The following is a 15,208-nucleotide window of genomic DNA, read 5'->3' as shown; positions in this document are numbered from 1 at the left end:
ACCTGATCCTTTATGAACTAAAGCTCAGAGGCTCCTTTTATTATTGGCCTGGGAGGAATATATAAAAAGGAAAGTTCAAAGGGGAGATTAAACCTAAAAGAGTCCCTCATATTTCTGGGACCCCAATATTAAGGTATCACCCTAATATGGTCCGTATATCAAATTTTGGCCCTCACAATGGCAAAGGAAAGGCAGTAAACACTCAGACTTCCTGACACAATTACTCAAAAAAAACCCCCCAAAAAACCAAAAACCAAAAACCCTGAAACACAGCTAGGAAAAAACATCTTTGAACAGCAGAAACCAAAAAAGATGGTTGAGATTATTTTCCTGCCAAAGACAGCTTGAAAGTTCAGCAGGAGGGGGAGCTGGGTTGGGAATGGAGTTCAGCCCCAAGTTCACAGGGACCGGGACATGGATCCAGCCCCAGGTAGGCTGTGCAGGAGAAACTTACTCCTAAGCCTCTGAATCAGCTGCAGTGCCAGAGTCTTCTGGAACTAAGCTCATGGTCTGGTGAGAGCACTAAATTCCTGGCTGGGGGTGGGGGCAGGAGGGAGTCTACTGGGGTATATGCAGGAGCTGAGAGGGAATTTGGATGTCCTAGCCCAGTGGGGAACAAGGAAGAAACCTTGAGCATGGCCCCCAGGTTGGGAAGAGGTGGTGGCTCGTCAGAGCTAACAACCAACAGCACACAAAGTTTTGTTGCCTGGTTAATTAGCAAGTTTTCCTGGGATTATGTACAGACAAGAGAAAAGGCCAGACAAGTGAAGAAACTGCCCCTCATTAAATCATAACACCTGGGACCTCCTGAAATTTGGGACAGTATAACCTAGAAGCAGGACCCCACACTAAGAAGGAGTTAAAAAATTAAGTAGGGGGGCAGCTAGGTGGTGCAGTGGATAAGGCACCAGCCTTGGACTCAGGAGGACCCGAGTTCAAACCCAGTCTCAGACACTTACTAGCTGTGTGACCCTGGGCAAGTCACTTAACCCCCATTGCCCTGCAAAAAAACAAAAACAAAAACAAAAGTTAAGTAAAAGATAGGCAAGATGAACAGGCAAAGAAAGTTGCAAACCATCGAAAACTTCTTTAGTGACAAGGAAGATCAAGGTGAACTCTCAGAAGAGGATAGGAACATCAGGGCTCCTACATCTAACACTTCCAAGAAAAAATATGAATTGGTCTCAGACCATAGAGGTGCTCAAAAAGGATTTTGAAGATAAAGTTAGAGAGGTAGAGGAAAAAATGGAAAGAGAAATAAGGGTGAGGCAAGAAAATCATGAGAAAAAAGTCAACAGCTTGAAAAGTCAAAGGGAAAAGGAGATAAAAAAGCTGTCTAAAGAAAATAATCGCCTAAGATTTAGGATTGAACAAATGGAAGCTAGTGACTTTATGAGAAAGCAAGACACAATAAGGCATATCCAAATGAATAAAAAATAGAGGGCATTGTGAGATATCTTCTTGGAAAAACTGCTGACCTGGAAAATATATCCAGGAGAGATAATTTAAAAATTATTGGACTACCTGAAAACCATGATCAAAATAAGAGCTTAGACATCATCTTCCAAGAGATTATCAGGGAAAATGGCCAAGATATTCTAGAAACAGAAGATAAAATAGAAATTGAAAGAACCTACCAATCACCTCCTGAAAGAGATCCCAAAAGGAAAACTTCCAGGAATATTATAGCCAAATTCCAGAGCTCCTGGGTCAAGAAGAAAATATTGTAAGGAGCCAGAAAGAAGCAATTCAAATACGGTGAAGCCATGGTAAGGATAGCACAGGATCTAGCAGCTTCTACATTAAAGGATCAGAAGGCATGGAAGATGATATTCCAGAAGGCAAAGGAATTGGGTTTACAACCAAAAGCACCTACCCATCAAAAATGGGATGTCAATGAAAAAGAGGACTTTCAGGCATTTGTGATGAAATGATCTGAACTGAATAGAAAATTTGACTTTCAAATTCAAGACCCTAGAGTAGCATAAAAAGATAAACAGGAAAAATAAACCATGAGAGATGTTAAATGGTTAAACTGTTTACATTCCTACATGGGAAGATGATGTCTAAATCATAAGAGCCTTCTGAGTATTAGGGCAGATAATAGGAATAAATTTAGACAGAGGGCAAAGGTGGGAATTGATTATGAAGGGATGATATCTGTAAAGCATTTATTTTTTTGTTTATCCTTTTTTTTTTTTTGGTGGGGGACAATTGAGGTTGATGAGTGACTTGTGTTTGAGGACAGATTTGGGCTCAGGTCCTCCTGGATCTAGGGCTGGTGCTTTGTCCACTGTGTCACCTAGCTGCCCCATGATGACATCTTTGGGGTAAAATTGAGGGGGGAGAGTAATACGCTGGGGGAGGGGATAGGGGAGAGGTAGAATGGGGTGAAATCTCACATGAAAAAAGCAGGAAAGGGCTTATAGAGTGGAAGGAGAGATTGAGAAGGAGTGAGGAAGTGAATGAGCCTTATACACATCAGAATTAGCTCAAAGACCTTAATCTCATCAGAATGGCCTCAAGGAGGGAATAACATATACACCCAATTGGGCGGAGTAATTTATCTAACCCTGCAGGAGAGTAGGAGGGGAAGAGGATAAGGAGGGAGGGACGAAAGAAGGGAGGGCAGAGCAAGGGAGGGAGCAGTCAGAAGCAAAACACTTTTGATGACAATAGGGTAAAAGAAGATAGAAAATAGAGTAAATATCATGGGAAGGGAATAGGTTGAAGGGAAATAGTTATAATGATTGATTGATGATAATGACAAAAATGTATGGTACTTACTTTGCTGGGCTGTTGTGAAGAAAATTCTTTCTCAAGTTTAATGTACTATATAAAAGTCATCTATTACTGTTGTTGCAATAATCAACCTCATGGGTTTATTGTAAGGAAATCTCTCTTTAAAATACTATATAATTGTAGCTTACTATAAAAAAAAGTGATGAGCAGGATGCTATCAAAAAGACCTGGAGGGACCTGCATTAGGTAATGCAAAGTGAAATCTACTATATATAAAAGAAGAGTATTATTGTGAGATAATCTGTTGTGAATTAATAAATTATTTTCAGCAATGCAATGATCCAAGATAACTCTGAAGGTCTTATGAAAAATGCAATCCACCTACAGAGAGAGAACTGATGGCATTTTAATACAGATTGAAACATAATTCTTTTTTGTTAGTTACTTTATAGAAAAAAAACAAAAATATAATGAACAGGATGCTATCAGAAAAACCTGGAAAGACCTACATGAACTGAAGCAGAAAATTTGACTTTCTGAAGTAGAGTGAAATGTATTGTATAGAAAATAACAACAATAGTGTAAGATGATCTGCTGTGACGTACATGGTTATTTTCAGCAATGCAATGATTCAATATAACTCTGAAGGACTTATGAAAAATGCAATCCATCTACAGAGAAAACTGTTGGTATTTGAAAACAGATTGAAGCATAATTTTTTTTGATAGCTCCTTAATCTGAAGTTTTGTTTTTGTCTGTTTTCTTTCACAACGTGGCTAATGTGGAGATGTTTTGCATGACTACTCATGTATAACATATTGAATAACATATTGAATTGCTTGAGTTCTTTCAGGGGCAGGGAGGGAGGGAGGAAGAGAAGTTGGAACACAAAGCTTTAAAAAATTGATGTCAAAATTTGTTTTTACATGTAATTTGGAAAAAAATTCTAAACAAAACAAAACAAGAAAAATTTTAAAAAAGAAAATGGGGGGCAGCTAGGTGGCGCAGTGGATAAAGCACTAGTACCTGAGTTCAAATCCGGCCTCAGACACTTGACACTTGACACTTACTAGCTGTGTGACCCTGGGCAAGTCACTTAACCCCCATTGTCCCACAAAAAAAAAAACAAACAAAAAAAAAGAAAATGAAGTTGTATAATGATTATAGCAATCTCACAGTAACTGGCTTAGGAAGAGGATGAAAACTTTGCTTGCGGCTCATCCAATTTCGTAGGAGGCAAGGACAGAGTAAGGGTGAACCTATTTAATCTATTCCATTGCATGAAGTTCCAGAATTAGTGATTAAAGTCTTGCCTAAGTCCATAATATCTTATTATTAATTAATTTTTAATTTGACTAAGTTTTTGGTCTGTGATGATGTACCTTTGAAAGTGAATTCAGGGGGCAGCTAGGTGGTGCAGTGGATAGAGCTCTGGCCCTAGATTCAGGAAGACCTGAGTTCAAATCCAGCCTCAGACACTGATACTTGGGCAAGTCACTTAACCTCCATTGCCCTGCAAAAAAAAAAAAAAAAAAAGAAAGCAAACAAGAAAGTGAATTCCAAAGATGAATTAAAACTACTAAGAGCCCGGGTGGATAACAGTGGAAGGAGCTAACATTTTCTTAAAGATCTTCAGAAATTAAGATTTCTAGGAACCTTGGAAACTTCTAGTGTTCTAGTTTATTTAGGCCTTATCACCAGAAAATCCTTTTTTTATGTTATTTAGCTTAATTCTCTAACCATGGTAAGGGGAGAGAGGGGAAGGAAAATGTTTTTTCTATAGTATATCTGTCTTCTATAGAAAGGAGGAACAGATGTCAGTGCTTTATTTACAATATGTTCTTATTGTTGTTGAATTGATTCAGCCATGTCTGACTCTTTGGACTCCATTCGAGGTATTCTGGGCAAAGATATTAGAGTGGTTTGCCATTTCCTTCTCCAGCTCATTTTATAGTTGAGGAAACTGAGGCAAACAGCATTGTGACTTGTCCAGGGTCACACAGCTAGTAAGTATCTGATGCTGGATTTGAACTCATGAAGAAGAGTCTTATGACTCCAGGCCTGGCACTCTATCTACTGCACTACTTGACTGCCCTTATTTACAATAAAGCTCCCTTTAAAAAAGACAGTATTCATCATCCATCTCAATGATTTTCTCTGAATTACAAAACAACAACAATGCAAAAACAATGCAACCCCCCCCCAATACCGTAACATCTGCTTGTAGGTCCAATATTTAATTATTTTATTTTCTAGAGGTATTATGTCTTGTTTTCACATTCTAACCCATATTGAAGTTTCAATATAGACTGTGTCCTTCAGACATACCTACTACATGGCATGGAATAGTCAATTTGTTTTCCATTTTTAATGTAAAAATATATGTATGATATACACATATATATTGTACAATATACGCACATACTTACACATGAATTATTGTTCCTAATTGTCCTTCTTGCACTTAGAAAGATTGAACATTATCCCAGCTGTTTTTGTTACACATGCCTGTAAGTCCCTGCTCCTGGGGAGGCTAAAGCAAAGGGAATGCTTGAACTTGGGAATTCAGAGTTGCAGTGGGGCTAAAGATAATAAGTGCCCACTTTAAAGCTGACATCAAAATGGTGAACCCCTGGAGCAGAGCACCACCAGACTTACTAAGCAGGGGAGGACCAGAACAGATCAGGAATGGAACAGGTCAAAGCTTCTGTGCTAATCCACAGGAGGAACAGTCCTGTGAGTGGCTTTCTTAGTCTAAGTGAGATAGGAAGACCCAGTCTCTAAGTAACAAAAAACAACAATATCATGGTTTTATAAAGATGATTTTGAATCTCTTTCCTCCTTATAAAGAGAACTAAAGAAAGAAATGACAACTTTAAAGAAAATCAGATTTATTTAATTAAAATTGGATGTATAACATTACAGACACTTAAAACCGATGAGATTATGTAAACATTTGATACCAATAAGCCATATAAAATTATAACCATTTCTATAATTTCAGACATATGAACATGACCTGATAAATTTCTAGTGCAATCATCCTCAAAATATAGTTCAGGGATCTGATCCCCAAGACCATATCAGGGGGTCTGTGAGGTCAAAACTATTTTGATAATAATACTAAGACATTTGATTTCTATTATGGCGAATGTTGATAGATATAGCCCACAGAAACAAAAGCTCTTTGAACTCCTCAATAACTTTTAAGAGTGTAAAGGGTCCCCAAGTGTGAAATTTCCTATACTAAGGGATATAGTTGGCCTAGGATGATGAAGTACAAATCATTTTCCTCTCTCCCTTTTCTTTCTAGAACCAGGATTTTTAACTAGGGGTCCATGAATACATTTCAGGGAAACTGAATTTGGATTTTAAAAAATTACATCTTTATCATATTATAGTTGGTTTTCTCTGTAAGCCTATGACTTTGCTATGCATCTTAAAACATTATTCTAAGAAGGGATCCATAGGCTTCATCAAATGTCCAAAGGGGTCCATGACTCAAATAAAGGTTTTGAACCCCTGCCTTGCTCTTCACCCTTTATTGTTATCCTTGCAGACCCCAATCCTAGAGCCAGTCATTTCTGTACTGCATCAGAGGCTGGACCTCTTTTTTTAATGTTTCTAGTTTTATTGCTATCCTCTGTCTGAGGAAAATAGCTGGGTACAGAAATCCATAGCCCAAGATTTATGAAGAAGGGACTGGATCTAGAATCATCCTTAAAGCATGGCAAATAAGAGAGATTGATACAGCAAAAGTACCTTGGAGGTCACCCACATGGCTATAGGAATCAGGGAAATGGAACTATAGGAAAGTAGTGGGTGGTTAAGTGGAACTAAAAATACCTCTGAGTCATATGAATGATAAAGCACTTTTGTGGGGGAAGGGTTCTTAGAGAGTAGAGGAGAAGACTGAATCTTTCTCCTATCAAAAATGCACACAAGTGTGAGTGGAGCCATGAGAGAAGGCGCAAAGTATAATTGTCTTGGGTTGGCCCCAATAATACCAGTCTTTTATTTTTCTCCTCCTTATCATAGGCCCCATGGCCTAGAATGAAAATGACTTTATTTTATTTCATTGCTGCAATAAATGCTTCCAACTGTTGAACATTCTAGACTCACTATAGGAAGCTGAATGCATTCAGCCTTTTCCTTTTATATCATTGGTTCATCTTTATGTAGTCAATTAGCAGAGAGACTATCTCAGAAAAATCTTCCAGGAAGGCTTCAAACTATCACAAACCTACCCAGCCATTGCACATGAGCAATAAAGTATGTACCTTACCTGAGGTGATGACAGTTAATTGCTTATTATTCATTATTATTTGGTTGGCTTTTCAGACTCCAGAGATTGGGGATTCAGGAGGCAACTTGCTAGTCATGAGATACTCATTTATGATCCCAGGGAAGAACTTCAAACTCTGCCCATTCAAGCTAGAATTTTCCTGAACACTAAAGATCCATAGTGCTTTTTAATTCCCCCACCCTCTTTCTGTACTGCCTAACACCAAAGCCTAAAAAAGGACTTTCTGATAAGCCTTTCTAGTGGGTGAGGTGAGAAGAATAAGCTTATTCAAGGACAAAAACTGACAGAGAGAGATCCTTCTTAGATGTTTGTAGATGCCCCAATATTCCCCTTTCCTCTAGACATTGTGACAGAGGTGACTAGATAAGGACTTAATACTCAGAGGTTGCCATTAATAAGTCTGGAAGTCAGTCACCTTTTCTTAACAGCAAACTGATGAAGCTCCCTCCACTCATCCTGAGACACCTATTGCCATCCATATACATGAAATGTTTAATAGATTTCTTTTTTTTTTGGGGGGGGGGATCGGTGCAGGAAGTTATCCGAATACAAGATTAGAAACTTCAAATAGACCAGGAGAAATTATGGCAAGTGATATAGGGACAAATTGATTTCCACTTTTACACATGATATATATCATTTAATGTTTCAGAACCTTCCAAGGACTGTGACCTGCCTAAGAAAACCTTCTGGCTTTGTGCCATTTTCTAAAATATTCTCTTCCAGCACTCATTGCTTCTTCTGCTTACTCTTCAGTTATTAGCACTAGCCAGTTTTAAACCCATGTCTTCATTGGGGAAGAAATAATAGTATGCACCAGAAATACCAGCTCTTTATTCCCCAGTGTTTATTTTTTCAGTTGTTTTTCAGTCACACTCAGCTCTTCATGATCCCATTTAGGGTTTTCTTGGCAAAGATATTGTAGTGGTTTGCCATTTCCTCCTGCAGTTCATTTTACAGATGAGGAAATCAAGGCAAATGGGATTAAGTGACTTGCCCAGAGTTACGCAGCTAGGAAGTGTCTGAAACTGGATTTGAACACAGGAAGAAGAATGTTTCTGAATCTACGCCTGGCATTCCATCCACTGAGCCACTGAGCTTCCTAGAACCAGAAACTCATTTCCAACACATGGATGAAGCATCTTTCTTAATCACTTGCCCCAGATCTTCATGGCAAGATGGAAAGATCAGGAAAATCGAGCCAGAGACATGAATTCAAATCCCAACCCCATCATTTGCTAGCTAAATGGCAATAACAAGTCCTTTAATCTCCATGGGTTGCAGTTTCTTCCTCTATAAAAGGCAATTATATTACTTGTAGTCTTTACCTCATAGTTTCTTTTTTGTTTCTTTTTGTGGGGCAATGAGGATTAAGTGACTTGCCCAGGGTCACACAGCTGGTTGTGTCAAGTGTCTGAAACCAGATTTGAACTCAGGTTCTCCTGAATCCAGGGCTGGTGCTTTATCCACTATGCCACCTAACTGCCCCTCATAGAGTTTCTGGGAAGAAAGAACTTTGTAAATCATGACAAGCTTTATAAATGGGAATTTTTGTGGCCATCACATGATACACATTTCTCAGATACTAAACTAAACTTTAATTAGGGAAAAAGAAAGCATAGAATGTTTAAACCTCTGAGTCCAGATCTGGGAACTGAGGTCTAGTCATCTATTTATTTGGTCATAGACTCATAGGAATATGGATTTAAAGTTGGAATGGACCTTAAAGGCCATTGAGTCTAAAATCTCATTTTTCAAATAAAGAAACTGAGGCCAAGAAAACCATACATGATTTTCCCAGGATCACACAGCTAATAAGTGTCAGAGTTGAGATTTAAACCCAGGACTTTGTGAATACATGTCCAGTGTTTTAGTCACTAAGCCATATTGGTATTTATCTTTAGCCAGGAATCAGAGAGCTCAACATTCACTGCCCTTTCTGCACTCTGGTCCCATGTCTCTGACAACATACTGCTAAATATGTCCCACTTTTATTTCCAACTCCTGAGGCACAGTTGAAACTAAAGTAATTCTGGGTTATTCTAGGGCACCACAGAAAGCTGTACCTAAGTTAACATGCCATTCTTTTTTTTAAAGCTGAGGCCACAGTTTCTTGTTGTCAGCAGAGAAAGGGGGATTTTAAAGCAACAAAGACAGGCTATTAAATACTCAGCTGCCTAAGGATATTCTCAACAAATCTTTATTCATGATGAAGGCAGAGCAGAGCAGAATATACTCTTATCAGTTCTACTACAATTTACTATAGAGAAAAAATAAATTTAATAAATAATTCTCTCCATCCTTTTCTTTCTCTTATCATTGGCTGAGACATTAAGTTTTTATTCTCTTCCAGCTGAAGAACGATCTTTATTAGATAATAGAGAACTCTACTTTCTCTTCTCATTCCTACAACATATCTAGAATGCAATATATTTGAATACTGTTATCTTTTTACACTTGGCATATCTTCTTCCCTCCCTTTCTTTCCTTCTTTTTTCCTTCTTTCTTTCCTCCGTTCTTTCTCCCCCCCCCCGCCTCTTTCTCTCCTCTTTTTTTTTTTTTTTTTTTTTTTTTTTTTTTTTTTTTTTTAGTGAGGCAATTGGGGTGAAGCGACTTGCCCAGGGTCACACAGCTAGTAAGTGTTAAGTGTCTGAGGCCGGGTTTGAACTCAGGTACTCCTGATTCCAGGGCCGGTGCTCTATCCACTGTGCCACCTAGCTGCCCCTCTCTCCTCTTTTTTTTACAGTATTATATTATGGCATAAGGTTTTGAAAGGTTAGACTATGAGTCAAGACTGTTGAGTCACTTTGGTTCCAGTTCTGCTTTTGATATGTAATGGACTATGTGACCCTGGTCAAGTCATTTAACTTGTAGTGTTCCAGACAATTCCCTAAAATAATAAATTGAAAAGCACAGGCTAATCTGTAATCTGAGAGGGATTCCCTCACTAGAAGTTCCCTTTTCCAATGAGATCACAGGTCTGCTTCAGAACAAAACAAAACATGACTGTAGGAAATATATCATAACACAGTAGATAAGAAGCCCTGAAATCAAGAATAACTAGATTGATGTCTTCCCTCTGACATATATAACTTTCACCATGGACAAGTCATTCAAAGTCTCAATATCTTAAATAGTTAAGACTATGTTATAGGTAATTTGTGGAGATGTATATTGGTAAAGGGAATGTCTACATAGGTAGATCCCCATCTTGACAAAATCAGTCCTTTCTCCAATTCATCTCACCAAAGAAAAAGGAGAGCAGGCAAATCTAAAAACACCTCTAAATGGGGTCCTAGGAGACTTAGTTCTTTTGTTAATGAACAGGACTGAGAATTAGTTAACTGTCCAAACTAATGATAGATTCCACAACTCTATATAAAACAAGTGTCTGGTACAAGGGAATTAATGATATACTCAAGCAATTCTGTCTCCTCCCTCCCCACTAGCATTCATTGTCTAGGCAGTATTCTTAATTTTTCCTGCATCATGGACCTTTATGGCAGTTTGATAAAGCCTATATGGACCACTCTCCAAAACAATGCTTTTAAAGACATCATTTTTAAAGACATGGGATTAAAATGAAACCATTTCCATTAAAATGCAATAATTAAAATATTTTAAAAAAAATAAACAACTTCTTGGACCCCAGGCTAAGAAACTCTGCTCTTGTGGATGCCAGTTTAAATACATATAGTCAGACTCTTGCCATCATCTAGGTAAAATAAGTATTTATCATGTAACTATTGCATGATCAGCCTGAAATGGAAAATATTTAATTTAGTTAAGGCCAGAGAAGAAAATATTTCATAGCATTACTTCCTAAGGTGGTTTCCCAGAGCTAGGATGCATTCTTATTATTCAGTACCCCTACCTGTGCATCTATCACATTATCTCTTTTGTCATTTTATAAAGATACTCCCATTGGAAGTGTCCAGCATATATTAAATGCATATTTTTGTATACTGGATATCTATGTGAATACATTGCCTACATGTAATAACACATATACAGATTATGATTAAAATATTCAAAATGTGAATAGTACATTATCAAGGGTTAGATGAATTCAAAAATTAAATTTCATAGAATTACAGAATGTTAGAAATGGAATAAATTCTAGATTCTAAATTCCATTTAGTCAACAACCCTTCATTTTATAGCCAAGGGAATTAACGAATGGAGAAAGAAAGTGAATTGAGTAGTCTCATAATTTGTAAAACTTGGCAAAACCTGAACTTGAATACAGGCTACTTGGATGGAGAACTACTTTGGTTCACAATAGTGAAACTTGTCTTCTTGACACAATTCTTTAATACCTGGCAGTTCTCTACAAATATATATTATAGATAACTTAATTTGCTTTGATAGAGGGAGTTTTCACATTAGAAACCCCCTATAGTTATGAAATCTCAGGTCTAGACAAAAAAAGGCCATACTTTTAAAGGTCCCTTTCTATAATCATAAGGATATTCAGATTATTCTCAGTATGACATTTCAGTGTGCATTCCTATTGGTATATATAGTTTCTCCCATCAGGTCCTTAATTTTGTTTTTACTATTTTTTTTACTATTCTAAAAGTTTGTGAGTAGACTACTCCACTGAGTTCTTGCAATTTCACATTTTTGTCAACTTTTTCAAAATCTATATTTTAGGTAAGTAACCTGAATCCCACAATTTTCTTTGAACCTATCCCCAGGTCCCAAACAAAATGAGTTCCTACACGGCTTCCCACATGAGAGATAGATTTTGGCCTTCTGACTTCCCAAAGGTTCCCATTATAAAGAGCTAAATTGGTTCTAAAATTGAAGCTTATATTAATTTTGAAATCAAATAAAAAGGTTCACTAATATACCATGGATATTTGCATTTGGGGAAGAAGTTTTTTTGCCCTTAAGAACAGCCTAATAAACAGTTGAAAAACAATTTACTTTTTACTACTTCCCGAAAGAAGAAAAATCTGTTTAACTTCAGTACTCCAAAGGGTTTGTTCTGTTAATGTCTATTGTTAAATCAATGTTTCATTTAAAATATAAATATAAGTAGAGGATTTTTGTTTTGTTCAGACCTCTAATTTTTTCAGTAGGAGTTTTCCTTTTGAAACTTCCTCTAACAATGTATATCCAACAACTCTTATTACTTATGTATGGTCTTAGAGAGTTTGAACACCTAGCAGGTCTATTTTATAGGCAAAACCTGGAAATAGGTCTACCTGGGTCTAAGATAAGCCCTCTGCCCACAATATCATATTGTCTCATTTACAATCTAAATATATTTTGAGTGAAAGACAAATATTACAAAGTTACAGTATCTAGACAAGAGTTCCAGAAATCTGGGAACAAGATTAACAAAAGACCAAGAAATTTCAATATGGTGCCTTGTACACAGAGCAGGCAGTTTAGCTAAAGAGAAAGTATGTGTCTATTCCACCAAACAAGGGTGTTCTGCTCCAATGGTGGCCTGCAGGGGTTTGGGGGTTGGGGGGTGGTGGAATATATTGTACTTGAAGAAGGAAAAGATATAGAAGAAGGTATGAGGAGTAAGGGGCTCCCTCTCTGGGTTAGATGACACACACAGCATATGTGGTAGGATAATATTGGGTGACAGAAGTGATAGGATGATTTCAGTGGAAAAGAATGGGGTAAAAACTCTGATTCTGATCCTTTCATAGTTTTCCTCTGAGGAGTTTCATGTGTTCATATAATTTTTCTTCTGAATGCAAAGACTTATGAGTGATAAATGAAACCCCGAGGAACTTAGCAGCAAACTGGCCTCCTTGCCATTCACTATGTATTCTGCTCCTTTTTCTATCTCTGTATTTTTTCTTTTTACAGTGGAGGGATTTTCCTTTTGAAATTTCCTCTATCATGTATAGAATGTTGTTTTTTTCTCACTTAATGTCTTACATAGTAGTTTCCTTCAAGGTTCTGCCCGAGAACCACATCCTCAGTGAGATTTCCCCAGTTGTTAGTGCTTTCTGCACTCCCTCAAATTAGATTAAATTTACTTTTTTATACATTTTGTATTTGGTTATCTGTTTACATGACCCCTTCCTTTGTGTAAGGAGAAACCAGTCTCCTTGAAGACACTTTCTTTGTTTCTAATTCTAGCATCTAACAAAATGTTTGGGATATCATAGGTAGATAAAAAATGATTCTTGAATTCAATTGAAATCCTAAGTTATTTTCTTTGCTTGTTTATAAGCATAGTCTAATTATGCCATTTACTGAGAACACGCATGACTTATTTTTTCTGTCACTGAAACATGAAACCTTGAAAGCTGACAAATAAACGTTTAAGGGCTACCTCCTTGATCCATTGCAAATTTGTTATGGCCTGGTCTGGTCAAAACCAGGCAGCTCAATGAGAAATACTTAAATAACAATTGATCTGCCACTGTAAAACTGAAGTCCAAGGTTACAAAAGGAATGAGATTCTGCATCTTTTAATGAAAGATAAAACAACAATATAAACATACACAAATTTACAGAGAAGGGACCAACTTTAATACATTTGGAGTAAAAGGTGTTTCTTTTTTAAATATGGTATAAAAATAAATGCAAGAAACATTAACAGAGAATGTACGGACAATGGACAAAGACGCAGGTTTTTTTCTGACTGGGAATACATAAGTGAAATGAAACTTTCTGTTCTAATTTACTGCTCAATAAATGTGATGCCATATGCATATTTATTAATATATATATATATTTTACAATTCTTCCAGTTTGTGATTTACTGTATTTTTTTTTAAATAAACTGTGTGTCTAGTAGAAGCTTTCAAAAAAAGTTTTCACTGTACTTGAACTCGCAGAAAAATAATAGACAGATCCAGCTTGATATGAAGGAGGAAGTGAACAGACAAGGTTTGAAATGGAAGCGGTGAGAAAGGATAGAGTCCCTCGGAGTCTGGAATGCTTTAGTGTACACAAAAGAGAACAAATCCAGTCTTTTGCTCATGCAACATCTTGGTCTAATGTCCTCTGATCCAGGGAATTAGTGAGCTACAAAGTGTGTATAATGATTCGAGGCTGGGTCCATGCTACAAGTAGATCCTTTTAATAGGACTGAACTAGACTGGTTAATCTCTTTGATGTGAGCGATTTCCCCTGAGGAAAAGATAAGAACACAAACAAAGAAACAGAAAACAGAGGCATGATCACTGAAAACCTGCTCAATGGCAGCCCTCTGGTGTTGGATGTGACATTGTGAAATCATGGGCAATCAATCCAGTACCAGGGTTGAGATGGGGCCCCTAAGGTATACCTTTGCTTAAATTTTTAGCCACTGGACAAAATTTACCCTCCCTCTCTCCCCTTCCCCATCCCACCAATTGCAAACAGACTGATGGTTTCACAGCACAGATTAGCAAATAATAAACATGTCCATAAACATTCCATTTATGCATAGCAATGAATCAACACCTAAGCCTGGTTTTTGTCATTATACCTACCAGATACAATAATCTTGGATATAAGACTTCTCAGATAGGATATTTTTCAGAAAGCTACTCTGTCTTGGGAACAAAGGGATGATGTCATGAAAATATTTTTGTTTGTTTGTTTGTTTTCCAGGCAACTAAACAAGAATTTGTCAAAAATCTGTGTTGATTGAGACGAATGGGTTTAGTATCTGAAAAAAGTAGGACTGACTTTACTGATTTTAAGTGATAAGAACTGTGTGTTAAAGTGATAGAAACCATGACTATTCCACAAAATGAAAGGAAGAAATGAAGGAATTAACTGCTCTGCTACTTTGGGGGAATCTCATCAATTTCCCATTTCCCATCATATAAGTCTTCATCACTTGAAAGAGAAAGGGTGCCTGTCTATGAAGATAATTTTATACCCTTCAGTGATATTTTTTTGTTAATTTTTCAGTATCAGATATGCAGTCTATAGGCTAGTCATTTTTTAAAACCTCATATTACAAAACATTAATCTAAAATAGAAAGTCTTCTAGCGTACTCAGATACCTAAATAATTTATGGGATGGAATTTTTGTCTCCTGTAGGGTAGAATCAAGGTTGAAGGCCAAAGCCCTGAGAGAAATATTGCATTCTGATCACATAAAGAAATTGAGATAGAACTCTTGCAGCAATACATAATGTAATCACCTACTATGTCCTTATAATATGATGAGGGAGAGCTGACAGAGAA

The 15,208-nt window shown here is 37.0% G+C and overlaps 1 protein-coding gene across 5 annotated transcripts in view; it reads right to left on the bottom strand.

Moving 5' to 3' along the window:
• The window catches only part of RGS7 (regulator of G protein signaling 7), a 667,489-nt gene that overhangs the window by 13,132 nt on the left and 639,149 nt on the right, over positions 1-15,208 (bottom strand). For 3 of the 5 annotated variants that reach the window (XM_044002218.1, XM_044002223.1, XM_044002219.1), the window contains one exon: positions 9,672-14,158. The exons of the other annotated variants lie outside the window; for them this stretch is intronic. Coding sequence is in view for 1 of the 3 variants with exons in the window: in XM_044002223.1 (XP_043858158.1) it covers positions 14,108-14,158 (51 nt within the window). In the remaining 2 variants the exon portion in view is untranslated. Of the gene's footprint in view, positions 1-9,671; positions 14,159-15,208 lie in introns of those variants that run through there. 5 annotated transcript variants of the gene reach the window in all.

The sequence above is a fragment of the Dromiciops gliroides genome, chromosome 4, assembly GCF_019393635.1.
Source record: "Dromiciops gliroides isolate mDroGli1 chromosome 4, mDroGli1.pri, whole genome shotgun sequence".
Taxonomy (NCBI): Eukaryota; Metazoa; Chordata; class Mammalia; order Microbiotheria; family Microbiotheriidae; genus Dromiciops; species Dromiciops gliroides.
The sequence above is the reverse complement of the archived record's forward strand: the minus strand, read 5'-3'. Positions and strand labels throughout refer to the sequence as shown.